Consider the following 23,525-nt stretch of genomic DNA (forward strand, 5'->3'; position numbering starts at 1 on the left):
AAGAGCGGGTCTGTAATCATGCCGGTCATCGCGTGGAAAAGAGTAGTAATTAAGCAGACTTTTTGTCATCTAAAATAATAATTAGTTAAAGGTCCCATATTATGCAAAATCAACTTTTTAATAATTTTAATACTTATGTTTGGGACTCTGGAGGCCCTGCTGGCACATGTATGTGACTCACTGATGTTTTAGTGGTACCTCCTCAGTCCCAGGCCCCGTTTACACGAGGACGCTTGCGGGTAAAAAATGACAAAATTATTTTATGGGAAGTGCCTTTCGTTAAGACAGTGACAGCGTTTTTGTGGCTTGAAAACTTGAATATGCTCTGCCGTAGCGTTTTCCGTCTACACCGCCAAGAAGCAAAACTCTGCTCAGAACAGGGAAATAAACAAACATGTCAGATTATTTCCATGCGTCGGGCCTTCATCAAGGTGCTCTGGCAGCTCTAATAAACTTACACAAGTCTTTCCGTGAAATGTACAGGATATATACACGCTTACTCAGACGTGGCGGTGTTGTGTGATAGTGTATCACAGCACCACTGAGCCACATGGCATGCATACCCAATCGAACTCCACACACTTTTGCGTCACTGTATGCACACAGATTTCATCCGAAAATGAGAAGTCTGCGAAAAGTTTTATTCTTGGGTTAGGGTTAGGAATCTAACCCCTGATGATGCAGCACAGAGTCCTACACAAACTTCCAGCCTCAGAGGATTTATCTGTCCAGTGGATACACTGTACGTTATATATGACGGCAATTTGCCTACTAGATCATGCAAATGATCACTTTTCCAAATGCTAACTGCTGTTAGCTCCCAGTAGCCTCTGTGGCTGATGTCATTTCCTGTCCCTTAAGTTTTGTTGTACCTTTTTTTTTTTTTTTTTATTTAATCAAAAGAGAAACTACTAAACAGAGCGTTCTGAACAGGGCTGTTTCGGCAGAGTGATTGAACTGCTGTGGTGCTTCATCCTTATGGTATTTTGACCGAAGCATGTCACAGACATGTTCATTAGGACACCAGGGAACTCGGTTAACTTGGAGAAATAGGGTACAATATGGAACCTTTAATGTTTGACAGCTCACCCCTGATTACCCCTGAAACATTTATTTCTGTATAATTGGATGATTCTGTGCAGAATGCCACCAGACTTGCACGACGTGTTCCGGCTCAGATGCAAATCAGTGCACTCGGTGCGAGAAGGGACTCGTGCTGGATCCAAACACATTGATGTGTGGTGTGACGAGTGACACGGACTGTCCACCTGGGACCTACCTGCACGATGACCAGTTCACCTGTATGGGTTGCCACAGGCACTGTTACTCCTGTGACGGGCCAGGCAACAACGAATGCAACACGTGTGTCGTACCCAACTACCTCCATAGTAAGCCGTTTCCGCCGTGTGTTCAGCAAAATGTCACAGTAGAATTGTTTTTAAAAAAAATCAGTGGAGATATTTTCAATATCTTATATACTTATTTTTAACGTGTGCATGTACTATACAAAGATAATCCATCTTGTAAAAGATCCATATACATCAATGTATCAATATAAAAGCCCTATGAACTGATCAATGTCTTAAAGGGGACATATTATGCGAAATCAGCTTATTAATCATTTTAATACTTGATGAATCTATGGAGGCCCGATGAGTAGGCAAAGTGTGAAAAAAGACGACTCACTCATGCACAGAGTTCTACACAAACTTTCCAGCCTCAGAGGATTTATCTGTCCATGTTATATATGACGGCAATGTGCCTGCAAGATCCTGCAAATTATCACTTTCCAAATGCTAACTGCTGTTAGCTCCCAGTAGCTTCTGTGGCTGATGTCATTTCCTGTCCCTTAAGTTTCGTTTTACCTTTTTTTTTTTTCTTAATCAAAAGAGAAACTACTAAACAGAGCGTCCTGAACAGGGCTGTTTTGGCAGAGTGATTGAACTGCTGTGGTGCTTCATCCTTAAGGTATTTTGACCAAAGCATGTCACAGACATGTTCATTAGGACACCAGGGAACTCGGTTAACTTGGAGAAATAGGCTTTAATATATCTCCTTTAAAGTGATGAATGGTTTGATGAAGCTGCCATGGTGTTTAGCTCCCAGACCGTGGACATCATTTGTCCAGGGCTAAAGATGTGGCTAATAAACTTACTTTTAACTGGCAGATGATGAGCACACCAAAACTCTGCTTGATCTAGAGGAGGGACATATTTCTTTTCAGTGTGCAGTTATCAGCTTTCCCAGACTTGACATAATCGTCTACACCATTCCCTCTTTCTTGTAAATGATGCAGTGGGATAGAGATAACCCTTTCTGGCTTGTAATCATTCACAATTCACACTTTGATTGCTCTGAACCTTGTGACCAGGATCTGGACGAGGGAGTGGATAGTCTACATTGCATATTGCTTTTATTGTCTCGATGACAACTCAAAGCCGTTTTTGCCATTCACCCGTTCACAGCCATTCAGTCACACTTTCATACAGCTACATCTATGTGCAGCAAATTATTTATATCAGTCATGTCCATTCACATTGCTGCCGGCACAGCCATCAGGAATAAATGTGGGGTTAAGTGGCTAAATACACGTCGGCATGTAGATTAGTGGAGCCAGGAATCAAACACGCTGACCAACACGTGCAATTATTTAGCAGAACATCTGAAAACAGGTTTTTCATGATAAATGACACTGGACTTTATCTAAGCCGTAATCTGAGATGGGACAAGTCAGTTGCATAATAATTATCTTTCAAGGTGTATAAGAAAGACGAATGATGCATACACTAGGGAGGAGTTGATGGTAATGAAGTGTGTATACTGTTTTACAGACAGCACATGTGTAAGCGAGTGTCCAGACGGAACTTACAAATCGATACAGGATGCGGATGGGGAGGAGCTTGGACTCTGTTTACCCTGTAACCACGTCTGTTCCACCTGCGAAGGAGCGTCACCTCGAGACTGCGAATCCTGTTCTCCAGGACACCTGCGATTCCTGCATCTCTGTGTCACTCACTGTCCAACAGGGTGTTTGATTTAATCTGTGATGAATTTACGGCAGCACTATACAATCTGTAGAATGTCTCCTCACACCCATACACAAATCGGCGTTTTCATTTTAACAGCAGGTGTCTTCCGCTTCAACAGTAAAGCACAGACCTTTTATTTTTTGCTGTGTGTTTCCTCAGATATTTCAAAGAGGACTCCCACTGTGAGAAATGTGACCAGTCCTGTGAGGAGTGTACGGGACCAGGGCCTGACTCCTGCAGGGCCTGTTCTCCACCTCTTCTGGAGCTACAAGGCACAAAGTTGTGTGTTGAACACTGTCCACAACGCTTCTATCTACAGAATGACGGATGCCAACAGTGTCACACCAGCTGTCAGACATGCGACGGTAAACCTGAATGAACAATATACCTAAAGATCACGCAAACGTTATAAACCTATACACTAAAACAACAGTGATGAACAAAGTTAAAAAACGCAATTAAAGGCCCAGCATCTAACATTTGGGAGGATTCATCTGCAGAAATGAAATATAGTACCCATTTGTATTTTTTGTACGTTTATTTTCTTGTAGCTTTAGAATAAACCTTTCTCCTTCGTTTCTTTAGACAAGGGTTATTCTTTCACAGTGGTCGCCATCTTCCACTCCCACGATTCTACAGCAGTCCAAACTGACAATCTATGTCAACAAAGAATGATAAAAAACTAGTTCCCTGAAAAGGGATGGGTGAGCAGAGAAGTCCTCTGTCGGTTACATTTACACTGTCGCCATCAGATTTCTACTAATCAAAGCACAGTGGACTTGAGAATAAGAGCTGAAAATCAAGCCGAGGGAAGGCACAGTTAATAGTGTGACTTTAATTGTTTGATTAGTTCTGCACATAATACTTAGTATCCAGCTGTAATTTATTTCTTACTGACATGGCATCTGACATCTTATGTGTAAACATAATCAGAACAAACACATTGTGGACATATATTTGCAGAAGCCTCACCTCAAAGCTGCCTCACATGTGACAGAGGCAGCATTTTAAAGGACAAAGTCTGCTATCCACGCTGTGAGGAGGGGCGCTACTTTTCAGCTGAGGTACAGTCTAAGTCATGTATTTGTGTTAAAATCATGCTTCTGCATCATAAACGTGGGCGTGAGCTGGTCGAGGTCATGAATGGGTTTCAAACTCAAGTAAATGATTAAACTTACTTACTAAGTATGATAAAGATGATCAGAGTGTACACTACGTTCTTGCCTTGGCAGTGCTCCCAGTTGGAATGTTATGACTTACTGGAAGTTGCGTTGTGTTGGTCAGTCTTATTTAGACCATATCAGACAATCATTATCAGGATGAAATAAGATTTGTGAAATTGCACTATCCTAGGAAACGTGTGAGCCCTGTGACGACTCATGTAGGCATTGCACTGGCCCCAGACCTGACCAGTGTCTTACATGTCACCCTGACTCTGCTCTTCATGCTGTGGAGAACCGCTGTGCCCGCTGCTGTCAGGCTGCTGTCAATGACACTGACTGCTGTGTTTGTGACAGCCGCTCAGGTAAAGTTTACTTTTCAAAGGATACACAATTACCAGTCTATTCAAATGGCGTCCCCCGCAACCCATAACTATTTAAAATAGTTACAGCTAATACTGTGCTATATCCTGCACTATTACATTATTTTATGCTGCAGAAGTCATGATACAATTGTGTTGATGAGTGCAATCGACTAAATGCATTTTTGTTGTTGTTGTAGCTCTGTGTGTGGAGGCTCCCAAACCCAAATCAGGAGCTGGCCAGGGAATGGACCTAAATATGTCCTCCAGAGGTGTAAATCACACCCCTGCAGCCTTGCCTATTTCCCTAATGCTAGCACTGGGGTTGGCTTTGGCTGTGTTCGCCTTGGTCAAAGCTCATGCTCGGAAAAGGTTGTGTTGGGGCCAAAGCTATGAAAGACTGAGTGGCAGTGCCAGCATCCACATGCCCCATGGTGTGCCTGAGCCGGACAGTGGAGACGAGGTGGATGTGGTGTACACCAGTAGAGGTGGATCAGTGTATCGACGCCACAGCTTCATCCATGAGCAGGACACTGATGCAGACCAGGATGTGGATGAGAGCACTTGTCTAAATCAATCTTAAATACATCCAAACCAGAACTTACAGTAGGTCATGAAGTTAGCAGTGGCTTGAGGATGTACACTATTATCAAGACTGACAGTCGAATTCAAACAAGTGTAGTAACCTACTATGTATCTATGTAGTTTTTTTGTTTTTATTTTATTCTACAAAGTGCCTGTATCTTTATAATGCACATATTTACATGACCTTCAGTAGTAAAGGTCGACCGATATGGATTTTTCTATAGCCGATAGACATGTTAATGAGTCAGGGTCAGCCGATGGCTGAAATATGCTGCCAGGTTTTATTCCCCCTTCTGTTTGCATGATAAAATGTCACACATTACAACAATTACACATTTTGGAGAAAAACATTTATGACTAAGTGCATGATGGTATAATAGTAATAGAGTACATACAAGAACCAAAACCTTTCACTGACATGCTTGTTTTTTTGTTGTTGTTGATTAACAGACAGATTGCTTACAAACTAAATGACCACAATCTATCATCCATCCATCTTCTACCGCTTTACCCTCCACAGGAGGGTCGCGGGGTGCTGTGCCAATCTCAGCTGACATAGGGCGATAGGCGGGCTACACCCTGGACAGGTCACCAGTCCATCGCAGGGCTACAACAATCTATTGTATCTGTTTGTGTGAGCTGCTGCCTGCTTCACAAAGAGTGAAATTCTCCGACTATGACAAAAGTGTAGTTCATGTATCAAGATGGGACACTTTTAGAGTTTGGCAGCGATAACATCGCAGGTCAACAGTGCCCGGTACAGAGTAGGGGTACCTCGGCATGTCCTGTTAAATAAAAAAAAAAGTAAATTGAAAACATTTGAGAATTGAAATTCTAAATGAATGAGTCATTTAGAATATAAAGATCTATCAAGACAGGACATATTTATAGTTTGGTAGCGACAAAGTCAGAGGTCAACAGTTCCACAGCTCCAGCTGAGTTTAGTTTTATGACATTTCACCTCTCATCTGAGATTAGAAGCCACTTGAAAACCTATGAGGTCAAATTTACCTGACATTTGTGACTGACAAAATACAAATACATTTTGATATAGTTGTGTATACAGTATGTATATAAATTACTTACTTCTTACATGATATTAAAGAGGTGTTTGTGAAACCATGAAGTGACCACATAACTAAAGTAGCTGAAATGTACATGATTAATAAATATAAATGAAAATTAAAGTGCCCCAAGTTCAACATAAGAGCAGTGTAAGTAATAAAGTAATATGTAAGAAATAAGAATTCTTTCTCAGGCTCTAATTTAATTAAATTCTTCCCAATTTCCTCTAGTTGAGAGCTGATGTGTTAAGTAATAATTATTTAGACAATTGACACACCTTGTTGAAGGGTTGGTAATGTTTGCCCATTTGTGGAACATGAACCTCTGCAGCTCCTCCTCTTTAGATTTCCCAAGAAACTGCATTGAAGATTGTCACTTGTGTTGCACTCACTCTGACAAGAGCATGGCTTCTCTAAGGTTGCCACATTGCACAGCTGTATTCATTTTGTTGACCCTCTGTCTCATCTCCATGGGTATGTGCCTTTTCCTTTTCCTTTTGGAAGATGGCTCTGACAAAAAGCCTTTGTCAGATCAAGCAATACCACTGGAATTCTCTAGGGACCTGCCTGGATGTTTAGCTATCATCACTGGAGACTTAGATGGAAAGAAAAGGGAAGTAGAAGAACTTCTGATATCAAAGACAAAGACAAAAGTTTTATCTACGGATTTCTACCTTAATGTGACAGAGGACTGCCCATCTTACATTGACTGGAGAGGCTTCGTTACGGTGCCTTTAAGTCAAGAAGAAAAGGATTTTCCCATTGCATACTCCATGGTGATCCATGACCAAGTGGAGATGTTTGAGCGACTTCTTCGAGCAATTTACGCACCTCAGAATGTCTACTGTGTGCATGTGGACCAAAAATCCCCAGAAGAATTTCACATGGCTGTACAGGCTATTATTTCATGTTTTCCCAATGTGTTTATAGCAAGTAAATTAGAAAGTGTGGTTTATGCCTCGTGGAGCCGAGTGCAGGCTGATCTTAACTGCATGACAGATCTGCTTAAGTCACACATCAAGTGGAGGTACCTGCTCAACACCTGTGGGACAGACTTCCCCATCAAAACTAATAGAGAGATTGTAAAAACACTGAAGGCTCTCAAGGTAAGAAACAGTATGGAGACTGAGGAAACCCCACCCCATAAGAAAATACGCTGGCAATATCACTTCAATGTCACAGACACTATCATCAGGACGGATATAAAGAAAAGTCCTCCACCTATAAACAGCCCAATGTTCTCAGGAAATGCCTACATTGTGATCACCAGAGACTTTGTGAAACATGTGATCCAGGACAGAAAAATCCAGACATTTATGGAGTGGGAGAAGGACACGTACAGCCCTGATGAACACATGTGGGCCACTCTGCAGAGGATGCCCTCTGTTCCCGGGTCACTTCTTTCCAACAATAAGTACGATGTGTCAGACTTGCAAGCTGTTGCTCGTTTGGTGAAGTGGGATGGTTTAGCAGGTGATGTAAGAAATGGAGCTGCATACCCTCATTGCACTGGGACTTACAGACGAGGAATTTGTGTATATGGAGCTGGTGACCTCTGGTGGCTCCTGAATCAACAGCACCTTTTTGCAAATAAGTTTGATCCCACAATTGATGATGTTGCCATTAGATGTTTGGAGACAGTTTTACGTTTTAAAGCCTTGGGTCATGACCCGTTGAAAATAGATCGATTTTCTTACATTTTCTAATACTCATAATCATTTGTACTGTAATGTATTGTCACTATAAGGTTGTGGAGCTGTTACATAATCATCTTTCTTATTACTACAGCAGAACTGGCACTGTATTAAACTATTATATATCTAAATAAATGTATGCCTATTTTCTCCAGTGAATGGTGATGACTGACTTTCGTTGAGCTTGTTTAACATAAACCTAAATGCAAGGAATGTTTAGTTGACAGGGACCATGTACAGAACCGGGTCTATACCAGAGTTAGCTAAATAGCTAATTTGCATCTGTGGTCATGTCTGTCTGTTAACTGCAAAACTGTCCACCAGTTCCTTTGACAGGCCTCAAACTTGGCAGGTGCTTAGGACACCTTGTTGTTCCCTTCTGTGGGCTTCAGGGCTGTCACTGTTTATTTAAAATTCTATATCATTTCGAACGTGGTATGAGAAGTTCACGTGTTAGTTATTACATTCATTCATTCATTCATTCATAAACAAAATCATTCATTCATTACCTGCTCGAGATTTAAATGCTCCATTTTCACAAGACTGTGGTCAAGCCAGCCGCCACTCCGATCTCCGTGGTTAAATCAGCCACACTTTAATTTCGAGTGCACAAGTATTCTCAGCATTATGGGAAATGGAGAGAAACGGCGTATTTACTTCCCGTTTTCAAAATAAAAGTATGAAAACCAGTGAGCTATAATTCTTACCTACATTTAAAATAAAATATGTTCTATGAAAGTGTTTAATGCGACCATGATGAATAAAAAAAATCAACATATTTTTACTGCTCCAGATTGGAGAAATGCCAAAATAAAAGTCCCACATTCATGAGATTGCATGTTTGAACATATTTGAGCTACTGTAAAAGCATTTTGCTCAATAATTCCTGGCAATGGGTGTAGCATTTTCATTATGTTTCAAGAAAGGTGCAATCTAGACAAATGTTTAATTAAATTTTGTAAAATCCTCACTTTTTTTTTTTGTGTCTTACCTTCTGGCTCTGGTCGTCACAAGCTTACTCTCAAGATACAAAATATTCTGTCATTCACACAATATTCATACATATACATAGCTTTATTATTAGTGTACTGCTCCGCCCTGCCAGGAGGCGAGTGCATTAGACAGTGCCCTCAGCAGCCCTACAGTGACTCCAGTGGGTGGCGCTGTCAGCTTTGCCACAGCTCATGCCTCACGTGCCTTGGACCTCGTTCAACAGATTGTGAGCTTTGTCTTGGCGGGAACCCTTCTCTTCATGGGCAGTGTCCTCTAGTCAACTGCCAACAGGGACAGTACTTTGACGGTATGAGGAACAGGCTTTTTCTGTCTTTTTTTTCCTGACTTGTATCATGAAAAAAAACTAACGTTCCCTTTTCAGTAAATGTGTCAGCTTGTGCGTCATGTGTGACGGTAAAGTACAGTAAAAACTGAAGATAATTAAGAGAGAAACAAATATTAACAGTGAGATTAGCACTTTAGCAGATTGCTGTATGGAGCAGAGCGTAGATAGATAGATAGATTAAGATTTATGCTTTATAATGTGCAACTTCTGGTGTATTTGCGATGAATATTCTTTGCAATGTTGCTGAATGAGTTGAAGCACAGTAGATACATTTAAATATATAGAAACTAAACTAGTAAAAATAAAAAAAATAAAGGTGATAATTATTAATTATTTCATTCATACTGGAGGATGATCTCACCCTGAAACACTATGTTCTATGTCATCATTCATGCAGGAGCCATTTTAGTGAAATGAATTCAACAGGATTCTGTGACTAATTCTTGGACCATCAAGTGTCATTTGTAGTACAAGAGAAAGTTTTAATCCATTTCAATTTCAGGGAAATACGCTGAATGTCGCACTTGTGATGCGGCCTGTAAAACCTGCTTTGGCCCTCAAGCGCAGGATTGCGCTTCCTGTTTCAAAGGTAGAACTGTTCATTTCAATTTTTGTTGTGACATGAGCTTTGATTATAAACCCAGCTTACAGTGTGCCTTGTGTGTGTGCGTGTGAGCATCACAGGATATTTCCTGGACCAGGACAGTTCGTGTGTTGCACAGTGTCCATCTGGCTCTTATGCAAACTCTGCAACTCAGCTGTGTGAGGACTGCTCCCCAAATTGTGAGGCCTGCACTGGCAAGAGTGATAACTGCATCAGCTGTTCCAAAGGCAGCTATAAACTTTTTCTCCACCAGGGTAGATGCTGGTCAAATTGCCCTGAGTAAGCAGTTGACCAAATTAATTAAATGTTAATAATGATGGCCAATTGAATGTTTTTTCCACTTTTCACATATGAACTATCTTTACTTTCAGGGGTTTCTTTGAGACTGCCGAGGGTTCGTGTGAAGCCTGTGACAGCTCCTGTCTGACGTGTGATGGGATAGAGTCCCATTGTTTGTCTTGTGCCTATGGATATTTTTTAGGGAGTGGTATTTGAAGACTGACTTGTTTACTGCAAACATATCCTGCAGAAGATGGAACGTGCAGACGCTGTCCTCCCCAATTAGACGTCTGCCCGGATGACAGCACCTGTGTCAGTGAGTTTGCTTAAAGGGCGAAACAAATATAGAAAATATGTTTTGATGACATTTTTGAAATGAATTGTAAAACCTTGCATCCTGAAATCTCTCCACCTTATCATTGCAGAGTGCAGTTTCCTCTACTTGATGCTGAATGCTGTGTGTAAAGCCAGTTGTCCTATGGGGTATTATGAAGATATGGAGGAGGGCCGCTGTGGTCAGTGTCACCCTACCTGTGCCACCTGCTCAGGGCCCTTGGCAGATGACTGCGAGACCTGCTCAACATCTAGCCCCAAACTCTACAAGGGTGCATGCTTCAAAGACTGTGTTACTGGTACTTACTATGAACCTGAAGCCATGGAATGTCAAGGTGGGCCTCTGGATTCACAGACAAGACTTATATATGTATTGACTTTGCACAGCCCACTTGCGAAACACTAGAAGAGCGGGTCTGTAATCATGCCGGTCATCGCGTGGAAAAGAGTAGACTTTTGTCATCTAAAGTAATAATTAGTTCAGGTTTGACAGCTCACCCAATGATTATCGAAACATTTATGTCCAGGCGAGGGCAGTAGTATCCGTAAGAGCGGACGTCCGCTAAGTGTTCTATTCTTGGCTGCACAGTGCAGCACAGAGTTCTACACAACTTTCCAGCCTCAGAGGATTCATCTGTCCAGTGAATACATTTTATACATGATGGCAATGTGCCGGCTAGAGTTGGAAAATTATGGCTTTTCCAAATGCTAACTGCTGTTAGCTGCCAGAGCCTCGGTGATGCTGACATAGTTTCCTGTGTTTCATTTGAATTTAAAGAGACAGGTATTTCAAACCAATCGTTCTGAACAGAGCTGTATTGGCAGTGAGTGGACTGAGTGATTGAACTGCTGTGGTGCTTCATCCTTAAGGTATTTTGACCAAAGCATGTCACAGACATGTTCATTAGGACACCAGGGAACTAGGTTAACTTGGAGAAATAGGCTATATGTCTCTTTTTAAGTGTTAAATCGTTTGATGAAGCTGCCACGGTGTTTAGCTCCCAGACCGTGGACATCATTTGTCCAGGGCTAAAGATGTGGCTAATAAACTTACTTTTAACTGGCAGATGATGAGCACACCAAAACTCTGCTTGATCTAGAGGAGGGACATATTTCTTTTCAGTGTGCAGTTATCAGTTTTCCCACGCTTGACATAATCGTCTACACCACTCCCTCTTTCTTGTTAATGATGCAGTGGCATAGTGTATCTTTCTGGCTTGTAATCATCCCTCATTCACACTTTGATTGTTCTGAACCTTGTGACCAGGATCTGGATGAGGGAGTGGATAGTCTACATTGCATGTTGCTTTAATTGTCTTGATGACAATCGGAAAGCTGTTTTGCTGTTTAAGATGGGACATTTTCAGGTACAGGGGGCGAGTCCAAATTATTTAATGATGGCCCAGAACTTGAAATAAAACATTTTCTGTCTCACGAAACTCAGTTTTAAAAACATTTGAGAATTGAAATTCTAAATGAATGAGTCATTTAGAATTTAAAAATATATTCTATCTAGCAAGACAGGACACATTTATAGTTTGGCAGCGACAATGTCAGAGGTGAACAGCCCCAGGGCACTGCTGCTCAGTGCCATCCATCAATAACACTTGGCTGCCTGTGGACGTGCCTGACTGTAAATAGCGTACTTTTGCTGAAACACTGGCCGAGCGATATATCGGTCGACCTGTATTCAGTAGTTAGTTGTAGGCAACTGAGTTAAGTTTGAAGACATTTCACCTCTCATCTGAGACTAAAAGCCTATCAGGTCAAATTTGACTGACAAAATACAAATACATTTTGATATAGTTGTGTATACAGTATGTATATAAATTACTTACTTCTTACATGATATCAAATAGGTGTTTGTGAAACCATGAAGTGACCACATAACTAAAGTAGCTGAAATGTACATGATTAATAAATATAACTGAAAATTAAAGTGCCCCAAGTTCAACATAAGAGCAGTGTTAGTAATAAAGTAATATGTAAGAAATAAGAATTCTTTCTCAGGCTCTAATTTAATTAAATTCTTCCCAATTTCCTCTAGTTGAGAGCTGATGTGTTAAGTAATAATTATTTAGACAATTGACACACCTTGTTGAAGGGTTGGTCATTTTTGCCCATTTGTGGAACATAAACCTCTGCAGCTCCTCCTCTTTAGATTAACCAAGAAACGGCATTGAAGATTGTCACTTGAGTTGCACACACTCTGACAAGAGCATGGCTACTCTAAGGTTGCCACGTTGCAGAGCTCTATTAATTTTGAAGATCCTCTGTCTCATCTCCATGGGTTTGGGCCTTTTACTTTGGCTTTTGAGAGATGGCTCTGACAAAAAGCCTTTGTCAAATCAGGCAATACCACTGGAATTCTCTAGGGACCTGCCTGGATGTTTAGCTATCATCACTGGAGACTTTGATGGAAAGAAAAGGGAAGTAGAAGAACTTCTGATATCAAAGACAAAGACAAAAGTTTTATCTACGGATTTCTACCTTAATGTGACAGAGGACTGCCCATCTTACATTGACTGGAGAGGCTTCGTTACGGTGCCTTTAAGTCAAGAAGAAAAGGATTTTCCCATTGCATACTCCATGGTGATCCATGACCAAGTGGAGATGTTTGAGCGACTTCTTCGAGCAATTTACGCACCTCAGAATGTCTACTGTGTGCATGTGGACCAAAAATCCCCAAAAGAATTTCACATGGCTGTACAGGCTATTATTTCATGTTTTCCCAATGTGTTTATAGCAAGTAAATTAGAAAGTGTGGTTTATGCCTCGTGGAGCCGAGTGCAGGCTGATCTTAACTGCATGACAGATCTGCTTAAGTCACACATCAAGTGGAGGTACCTGCTCAACACCTGTGGGACAGACTTCCCCATCAAAACTAATAGAGAGATTGTAAAAACACTGAAGGCTCTCAAGGGAAGAAACAGTATGGAGACTGAGGAAACCCCAGACCATAAGAAAATACGCTGGCAATATCACTTCAATGTCACAGACACTATCATCAGGACGGATATAAAGAAAAGTCCTCCACCTATAAACAGCCCAATGTTCTCAGGAAATGCCTACATTGTGATCACCAGAGACTTTGTGAAACATGTGATCCAGGACAGAAAAATCCAGACATTTATGGAGTGGGAGAAGGACACGTACAGCCCTGATGAACACATGTGGGCCACTCTGCAGAGGATGCCCTCTGTTCCCGGGTCACTTCTTTCCAACAATAAGTACGATGTGTCAGACTTGCAAGCTGTTGCTCGTGCGGTGAAGTGGGATGGTTTAGCAGGTGATGTAAGAAATGGAGCTGCATACCCTCATTGCACTGGGACTTACAGACGAGCAATTTGTGTATATGGAGCTGGTGACCTCTGGTGGCTCCTGAATCAACAGCACCTTTTTGCAAATAAGTTTGATCCCACAGTTGATGATGTTGCCATAAGATGTTTGGAGACAGTTTTACGCTTTAAAGCCTTGGGTCATGACCCGTTGAAAATAGATCGATTTTTTTACATTTTCTAATACTCATAATCATTTGTACTGTAATGTATTGTCACTATAAGGTTGTGGAGCTGTTACATAATCATCTTTCTTATCACTACAGCAGAACTGGCACTGTATTAAACTATTATATATCTAAATAAATGGATGCCTATTTTCTCCAGTGAATGGTGATGACTGAGTTTCGTTGAGCTTGTTTGAAATAAACCTAAATGCAAGGAATGTTTAGTTGACAGGGACCATGTACAGAACCGGGTCTATACCAGAGTTAGCTAAATAGCTAATTTGCATCTGTGGTCATGTCTGTCTGTTAACTGCAAAACTGTCCACCAGTTCCTTTGACAGGCCTCAAACTTGGCAGGTGCTTAGGACACCTTGTTGTTCCCTTCTGTGGGCTTCAGGGCTGTCACTGTTTATTTTTTAAATTCTATATCATTTCGAACGTGGTATGAGAAGTTCACGTGTTAGTTATTACATTCATTCATTCATTCATTCATTACCTGCTCGAGATTTAAATGCTCCATTTTCACAAGACTGTGGTCAAGCCAGCCGCCACTCCGATCTCCGTGGTTAAATCAGCCACACTTTAATTTCGAGTGCACAAGTATTCTCAGCATTATGGGAAATGCAGAGAAACGGCGTATTTACTTCCCGTTTTCATAATAAAAGTATGAAAACCAGTGAGCTATAACTCTTACCTACATTTAAAATAAAATATGTTCTATGAAAGTGTTTAATGCGACCATGATGAATAAAAAAAATCAACATATTTTTACTGCTCCAGATTGGAGAAATGCCAAAATAAAAGTCCCACATTCATGAGATTGCATGTTTGAACATATTTGAGCTACTGTAAAAGCATTTTGCTCAATAATTCCTGGCAATGGGTGTAGCATTTTCATTATGCTTCAAGAAAGGTGCAATCTAGACAAATGTTTAATTAAATTTTGTAAAATCCTCACTTTGTTTTTTGGGTCTTACCTTCTGGCTCTGGTCGTCACAAGCTTACTCTCAAGATACAAAATATTCTGTCATTCACACAATATTCATACATATACATAGCTTTATTATTAGTGTACTGCTCCGCCCTGCCAGGAGGCGAGTGCATTAGACAGTGCCCTCAGCAGCCCTACAGTGACTCCAGTGGGTGGCGCTGTCAGCTTTGCCACAGCTCATGCCTCACGTGCCTTGGACCTCGTTCAACAGATTGTGAATGTACCGATAATTCGGCGGCCGAAACACGGCGAGTAAACTGTGGAACATCACCTGTTAAATGCTGGAAAGTCTCTGCGCAAAAGTGAAACTTATGAACTCCCCGCGACTTTCACTTCACACCAGAGAACATTCTCTCTCTTTGAACAGTTAACTAAAGACATCGGCTCATCTGATGCATCTGTTATTCCCTTAATTGCAGAGTTGTAGGGGTAATATTGCGTGTAGAGAAATGATCCAGACGGATACGGAGAAGCGCACGGCGCAGGAGAGGGAGAACAGTACAGCGCAGGGGCGGTGCGCAGAAATCCGTCTGCATCAGATGAGGGGCACTACCATTTTTTTTTTTTATGTTTATTATTTTACTTTTAAATGTGACCAGCATTGCATGGCTTGTTTTAAGATTCACTGGCATTTATTTAATTAGGATTTAACTTAAGTCAAAACAATTGAACAATTGAGAAGTCAGTGGATTCAAGAAGAAAGTTGCATTTCAGTGGACATTTTATTCACTGACACAACAAGCACACATTCTATGGTGGTAAAGTAAGTATAAAAGGTAAAAAAAAAACAGAATAAAAAAAAATTAAAACAGAAAAAACGGAATTCTAAAAAATTAAAACGGAAAAAACGGAATTTGGAAAAAAATAAAACGGAATTGGGGAAAAAATAAAACGGATTTCATAGGGCCCTACATTAGACAGTGCCCTCAGCAGCCCTACAGTGACTCCAGTGGGTGGCGCTGTCAGCTTTGTCACAGCTCATGCCTCACGTGCCTTGGATCTCGTTCAACAGATTGTGAGCTTAGTCTTGGCGGGAACCCTTCTCTTCATGGGCAGTGTCCTCTAGTCAACTGCCAACAGGGACAGTACTTTGACGGTATGAGGAACAGGCTTTTTCTGTCTTTTTTTTCCTGACTTGTATCATGAAAGAAAACTAACGTTCCCTTTTCAGTAAATGTGTCAGCTTGTGCGTCATGTGTGACGGTAAAGTACAGTAAAAACTGAAGATAATTAAGAGAGAAACAAATATTAACAGTGAGATTAGCACTTTAGCAGATTGCTGTATGGAGCAGAGCGCAGATAGATAGATAGATTAAGATTTATGCTTTATAATGTGCAACTTCTGGTGTATTTGCGATGAATATTCTTTGCAATGTTGCTGAATGAGTTGAAGCACAGTAGAAACATTTAAATATATAGAAACTAAACTAGTAAAAATAAAAAAAATAAAGGTGATAATTATTATTTCATTCATACTGGAGGATGATCTCACCCTGAAACACTATGTTCTATGTCATCATTCATGCAGGAGCCATTTTAGTGGAATGAATTCAACAGGATTCTGTGACTAATTATTGGACCATCAAGTGTCATTTGTAGTACAAGAGAAAGTTTTAATCCATTTCAATTTCAGGGAAATACGCTGAATGTCGCACTTGTGATGCGGCCTGTAAAACCTGCTTTGGCCCTCAAGCGCAGGATTGCGCTTCCTGTTTCAAAGGTAGAACTGTTCATTTCAATTTTTATTGTGAAATGAGCTTTAATTATAAACCCAGCTTACAGTGTGCCTTGTGTGTGTGCGTGTGAGCATCACAGGATATTTCCTGGACCAGGACAGTTCGTGTGTTGCACAGTGTCCATCTGGCTCTTATGCAAACTCTGCAACTCAGCTGTGTGAGGACTGCTCCCCAAATTGTGAGGCCTGCACTGGCAAGAGTGGAGTGATAACTGCATCAGCTGTTCCAAAGGCAGCTATAAACTTTTTCTCCACCAGGGTCGATGCTGGTCAAATTGCCCTGAGTAAGCAGTTGACCAAATTAATTAAATGTTAATAATGATGGCCAATTGAATGTTTTTTCCACTTTTCACATATGAACTATCTTTACTTTCAGGGGTTTCTTTGAGACTGCCGAGGGTTCGTGTGAAGCCTGTGACAGCTCCTGTCTGACGTGTGATGGGATAGAGTCCCATTGTTTGTCTTGTGCCTATGGATATTTTTTAGGGAGTGGTATTTGAAGACTGACTTGTTTACTGCAAACATATCCTGCAGAAGATGGAACGTGCAGACGCTGTCCTCCCCAATTAGACGTCTGCCCGGATGACAGCACCTGTGTCAGTGAGTTTGCTTAAAGGGCGAAACAAATATAGAAAATATGTTTTGATGACATTTTTGAAATGAATTGTAAAACCTTGCATCCTGAAATCTCTCCACCTTATCATTGCAGAGTGCAGTTTCCTCTACTTGATGCTGAATGCTGTGTGTAAAGCCAGTTGTCCTATGGGGTATTATGAAGATATGGAGGAGGGCCGCTGTGGTCAGTGTCACCCTACCTGTGCCACCTGCTCAGGGCCCTTGGCAGATGACTGTGAGACCTGCTCAACATCTAGCCCCAAACTCTACAAGGGTGCATGCTTCAAAGACTGTGTTACTGGTACTTACTATGAACCTGAAGCCATGGAATGTCAAGGTGGGCCTCTGGATTCACAGACAAGACTTATATATGTATTGACTTTGCACAGCCCACTTGCGAAACACTAGAAGAGCGGGTCTGTAATCATGCCGGTCATCGCGTGGAAAAGAGTAGACTTTTGTCATCTAAAGTAATAATTAGTTCAGGTTTGACAGCTCACCCAATGATTATCGAAACATTTATGTCCAGGCGAGGGCAGTAGTATCCGTAAGAGCGGACGTCCGCTAAGTGTTCTATTCTTGGCTGCACAGTGCAGCACAGAGTTCTACACAACTTTCCAGCCTCAGAGGATTCATCTGTCCAGTGAATACATTTTATACATGATGGCAATGTGCCGGCTAGAGTTGGAAAATTATGGCTTTTCCAAATGCTAACTGCTGTTAGCTGCCAGAGCCTCGGTGATGCTGACATAGTTTCCTGTGTTTCATTTGAATTTAAAGAGACAGGTATTTCAAACCAATCGTTCTGAACAGAGCTGTATTGGCAGTGAGTGGACTGAGTGATTGAACTGCTGTGGTGCTTCATCCTTAAGGTATTTTGACCAAAGCATGTCACAGACATGTTCATTAGGACACCAGGGAACTAGGTTAACTTGGAGAAATAGGCTATATGTCTCTTTTTAAGTGTTAAATCGTTTGATGAAGCTGCCATGGTGTTTAGCTCCCAGACCGTGGACATCATTTGTCCAGGGCTAAAGATGTGGCTAATAAACTTACTTTTAACTGGCAGATGATGAGCACACCAAAACTCTGCTTGATCTAGAGGAGGGACATATTTCTTTTCAGTGTGCAGTTATCAGTTTTCCCACGCTTGACATAATCGTCTACACCACTCCCTCTTTCTTGTTAATGATGCAGTGGCATAGTGTATCTTTCTGGCTTGTAATCATCCCTCATTCACACTTTGATTGTTCTGAACCTTGTGACCAGGATCTGGATGAGGAGTGGATAGTCTACATTGCATGTTGCTTTAATTGTCTTGATGACAATCGGAAAGCTGTTTTGCTGTTTAAGATGGGACATTTTCAGGTACAGGGGGCGAGTCCAAATTATTTAATGATGGCCCAGAACTTGAAATAAAACATTTTCTGTCTCACGAAACTCAGTTTTAAAAACATTTGAGAATTGAAATTCTAAATGAATGAGTCATTTAGAATTTAAAAATATATTCTATCTAGCAAGACAGGACACATTTATAGTTTGGCAGCGACAATGTCAGAGGTGAACAGCCCCAGGGCACTGCTGCTCAGTGCCATCCATCAATAACACTTGGCAGCCTGTGGACGTGCCTGACTGTAAATGGCGTACTTTTGCTGAAACACTGGCCGAGCGATATATCGGTCGACCTGTATTCGTATGTCATGTGACACATCGGATCGGTTTAAAAACTACAAACCTTTAGCCCCTCATGTACAGTTCAGCAAAGGCTAGGTGGCCGGGTTTAGGGCCGTCACATTTTGAGGCCGGCAAACAATGCAAACATTCGGACTAAAGTATGTGAAGCTAAACCTCGTGGCGTGTGTTTGGTTTTAAACCGTCTGTTTTAAAGGTTTATAAGCTACAAGTGGATGGGAGAGAGTTTGTATGGAGACAGCAGACAAGTCCACATGGTGAGGCATGAAGATAAACGTATATATTTATATTGTGCTGCACCCTGTGACAGAGCAACGTTTTACCATATTTAGGGTTGAGAAAACTTAGTTACGGTAACGGTAATAGACGGAGTAGTGACTGAGAGTGCACGTCCCCAATGTAAACAACTCCCGAAACATGGCCGACACACCCAAGATACAACACGGAGTGACAACACGATCCCATTCCCTATTCTCACAGTGCCCACGCAGTGAGTAGTGGTGTCATACAGTGGGGTTTTCTGCTGCAACAGTAAAGCACAGACCTTTTTTCAAAATTTCAAATTATTCATTATATTTCTAAGCTTTAAAATGAGAGTATCGAAAAACTATGTCACTGTCTGACCAATACTGATAATACTGTGTTTCCTCAGATATTTGTATATCAATATCATTTGGTTTTGTGTAGCTTTATTCTTTAGACAAGGGTTATTCTTTTGCAGTGGTCAACATCTTGTACTGCCACGTTTCTACAGCAGCCCAAACTGATAAGCAGCTGTCTATGTAAACAAAGAATGACAAAACTAGTTCCCTGAAAAGGGATGGGTGAGCAGAGAAGTCCTCTGTCGGTTACATTTACACTGTCGCCATCAGATTTCTACTAATCAAAGCACAGTGGACTTGAGAATAAGAGCTGAAAATCAAGCCGAGGGAAGGCACATTTAATATATTTGCGTAGCAACTGAGTGACTTTAAGTATGACATTAGTTCTGCACATAATACTTAGTATCCAGCTGTAATTTATTTCTTACTGACATGGCATGTGTATATGTAAACATCATCAGAACAAACACATTGTGGACATATATTTGCAGAAGCCTCACCTCAAAGCTGCCTCACATGTGACAGAGGCAGCATTTTAAAGGACAAAGTCTGCTATCCACGCTGTGAGGAGGGGCGCTACTTTTCAGCTGAGGTACAGTCTAAGTCATGTATTTGTGTTAAAATCATGCTTCTGCATCATAAACGTGGGCGTGAGCTGGTCGAGGTCATGAATGGGTTTCAAACTCAAGTAAATGATTAAAAGTACTTACTAAGTATGATAAAGATGATCAGAGTGTACTTTACGTTCTTGCCTTGGCAGTGCTCCCAGTTGGAATGTTATGACTTACTGGAAGTTGCGTTGTGTTGGTCAGTCTTATTTAGACCATATCAGGATGAAATAAGATTTGTGAAATTGCACTATCCTAGGAAACGTGTGAGCCCTGTGACGACTCATGTAGGCATTGCACTGGCCCCAGACCTGACCAGTGTCTTACATGTCACCCTGACTCTGCTCTTCATGCTGTGGAGAACCGCTGTGCCCGCTGCTGTCAGGCTGCTGTCAATGACACTGACTGCTGTGTTTGTGACAGCCGCTCAGGTAAAGTTTACTTTTCAAAGGATACACAATTACCAGTCTATTCAAATGGCGCCCCGCAACCCATAACTATTTAAAATAGTTACAGCTAATACTGTGCTATATCCTGCACTATTACATTATTTTATGCTGCAGAAGTCATGATACAATTGTGTTGATGAGTGCAATCGACAAAATGCATTTTTGTTGTTGTTCTAGCTCTGTGTGTGGAGGCTCCCCAACCCAAATCAGGAGCTGGTGTGGGGTGCTGTGCCAATCTCAGCTGACATAGGGCGATAGGCGGGCTACACCCTGGACAGGTCACCAGTCCATCGCAGGGCTACAACACTCTAGTGATCCTAACAAAAAAAAAAAAAGATAAAATAACTGTGCTGTGTTACACAGCCTTGTATGCAAGGACCATGCAAACCATCTGTGACAGATAGACAGGTTTAATGAGGGAGCAAATGGTGCAAAAAAAGTCTTGCACTCTTTATCACGACATCTGACATCATTTGATTTGCCACAGTAAATAAACCTTCACTGTTCCGAGCAGTGATACCTCGGCATGTCCAATTTTTAACGATGGCTCAGAACTCAGTTTTAAAAACATTTGAGTATTGAAATTCTAACTGGATGAGTCATTTAGAATTTAAAAATATATTTAGCACAAATTTATAGTTTAGCAGCAACAATGTTGGAGGTGAACAGCCCCAGAACACTGCTGCTCAGTGCCATCCATCAATAACACTGGACTGCTTGCGGACGTGCCTGACTGTAAAATGTTGACTTTTTTAATCAATGGCAGAAAGCCTTTGTCAGATCACGCAATACCACTGGAATTATCTATGGACCTGCCTGGATGTTTGGCTATCATCACTGGATACGTAGAGGGCAAGAAAAGTGAAGTAGAAGAACTTCTGACATCGAAGAAAAAGACAAAAGTTTTATGCACAAATTTCTACCTTAATGTGACAGAGGACTGCCCATCTTACATTGACTGGAGAGGCTTCGTTACGGTGCCTTTCAGTCAAGAAGAAAGGGATTTTCCCATTGCATACTCCATGGTGATCCATGACCAAGTGAGATGAGATGTTTGAGCGACTTCTTCGAGCAATTTACGCACCTCAGAATGTCTACTGTGTGCATGTGGACCAAAAATCCCCAGAAGAATTTCACATGCCTGTACAGGTTATTATTTCATGTTTTCCCAATGTGTTTATAGCAAGTAAATTAGAAAGTGTGGTTTATACCTCGTGGAGCCGAGTGCAGGCTGATCTTAACTGCATGACAGATCTGCTTAAGTCACACATCAAGTGGAGGTACCTGCTCAACACCTGTGGGACAGACTTCCCCATCAAAACTAATGGAGAGATTGTAAAGGCACTGAAGGCTCTCAAGGGAAGAAACAGTATAGAGACTGAGGAAACCCCAGACCAAAAGAAAATACGCTGGCAATATCACTTCAATGTCACAGACACTATCATCAGGACGGATATAAAGAAAAGTCCTCCACCTATAAACAGCCCAATGTTCTCAGGAAATGCCTACATTGTGGTCACCAGAGACTTTGTGAAACATGTGATCCAGGACAGAAAAATCCAGACATTTATGGAGTGGGAGAAGGACACGTACAGCCCTGATGAACACATGTGGACCACTCTGCAGAGGATGCCCTCTGTTCCCGGGTCAGTTCCTGCCAACATTAAGTGCGATGTGTCAGACATGCAAGCTATTGCTCGTGTGGTGAAGTGGAGTTTTTTAGCAGGTGATGTAAGAAATGGAGCCCCATACCCTCATTGCACTGGGGCTTACAGACGTTCGATTTGTGTATATGGAGCTGGTGACCTCTGGTGGCTCCTGAATAAACAGCACCTTTCTGCAAATAAGTTTGATCCCACAATTGATGATGTTGCCATAAGATGTTTGGAGACAGTTTTACGTTTTAAAGCCTTGGGTCATGACCCGTTGCAAATAGATCAATCTTCTAACATTTTCTAATACTCATTATCATTTGTACTGTTATGTGCTGTCGCCATAAGGTTGTGGAGCTGTTATAAAATCATCTTTCTTATCACTTCAGCAGAACTGGCACTGTATTAAACTATTATATATAATAAATAAAAATATTATATAAATATAAATGTATGCCTATTTTCTCCAGTGAATGTTGATGAATTTGTTTTTTTTAAAACGTGTTTTAAATAGCTTCACATGATCAGCAATCATGCTAATACATTTTCAAAATAAAACACCAGTGTAAACGTCCACTGTATTCATTATAACCCCCGGCTACATTGCATGAATCAAAGGATTTCTGTCTCAACAAGACATGGAAAAACTTGTCCATGCATTTATTATTAGTAGGTTAGATAATTGTAATGGGGTCTTCACAGGTCTCAGTAGAAAAATTAATCAAGCAGCTGCAGCTCATCCAGAATGCTGCTGCCAGAGCCCTGACCAACAGCAAGAAAATTAACCATATCACACCTGTCCTTAAATCACTGCACTGGCTCCCTGTGTGTCAAAGGGCCGAGTTTAAAATCCTGCTACTAGTCTACAAGTCACGAAATGGTCTATGGCCTAAATACATGTCAGAACTGCTTGTTGATTATGAAGATCCCAGACCCCTCAGGTCATCAGGGACAGGTTTACTCAGCGTCCCCAGGGTCAGAACCAAGCAGGGCGAAGCTGCATTTAGCTTCTATGGTCCTCACCTGCGGAACAAGCTCCATTAACACCTGAGGCGTGCACAAACTGTCAGCTTGTTTAAATCTTTTTAAAGATTTTAATAATTTTAAAATAATGATTTTAAATTGGATTATTGTTTGGTTATTATTGTGTAATTATATAGTTAATTGATTGTTGGTTAGCAATGAGGCAGCCCAGTGGGTGGGGCTACAGCTTGCCTAAGGCTGTAT

The 23,525-nt window shown here is 41.3% G+C and overlaps 2 protein-coding genes across 2 annotated transcripts; both read left to right on the forward strand.

Annotated features, from left to right (window-relative positions):
- Positions 1-6,973: 6,973 nt before the first annotated feature.
- LOC310930657 (beta-1,3-galactosyl-O-glycosyl-glycoprotein beta-1,6-N-acetylglucosaminyltransferase 3-like) lies at positions 6,974-11,727 on the forward strand (the record flags this gene model as incomplete). The annotated part of the gene is made up of 4 exons (XM_083893699.1): positions 6,974-7,829; positions 9,111-9,194; positions 10,542-10,784; positions 11,717-11,727. The coding sequence occupies 4 exons, from the start codon at positions 6,974-6,976 to the stop codon at positions 11,725-11,727; spliced, it is 1,194 nt and encodes a 397-aa protein (XP_083749825.1).
- Positions 11,728-13,038: 1,311 nt separating this feature from the next.
- On the forward strand, positions 13,039-22,605 carry LOC310930658 (uncharacterized protein; the record flags this gene model as incomplete). Its single annotated transcript, XM_083893700.1, is given in 6 exon segments — positions 13,039-13,927; positions 15,958-16,041; positions 17,390-17,632; positions 20,489-20,609; positions 21,413-21,689; positions 21,691-22,605. Coding segments are annotated over 6 exon segments (2,529 nt in total).
- Positions 22,606-23,525: the final 920 nt, after the last annotated feature.

Source organism: Microchirus variegatus (assembly GCF_963457635.1).
Source record: "Microchirus variegatus genome assembly, chromosome: 8".
In the NCBI taxonomy this organism is placed as follows: Eukaryota; Metazoa; Chordata; class Actinopteri; order Pleuronectiformes; family Soleidae; genus Microchirus; species Microchirus variegatus.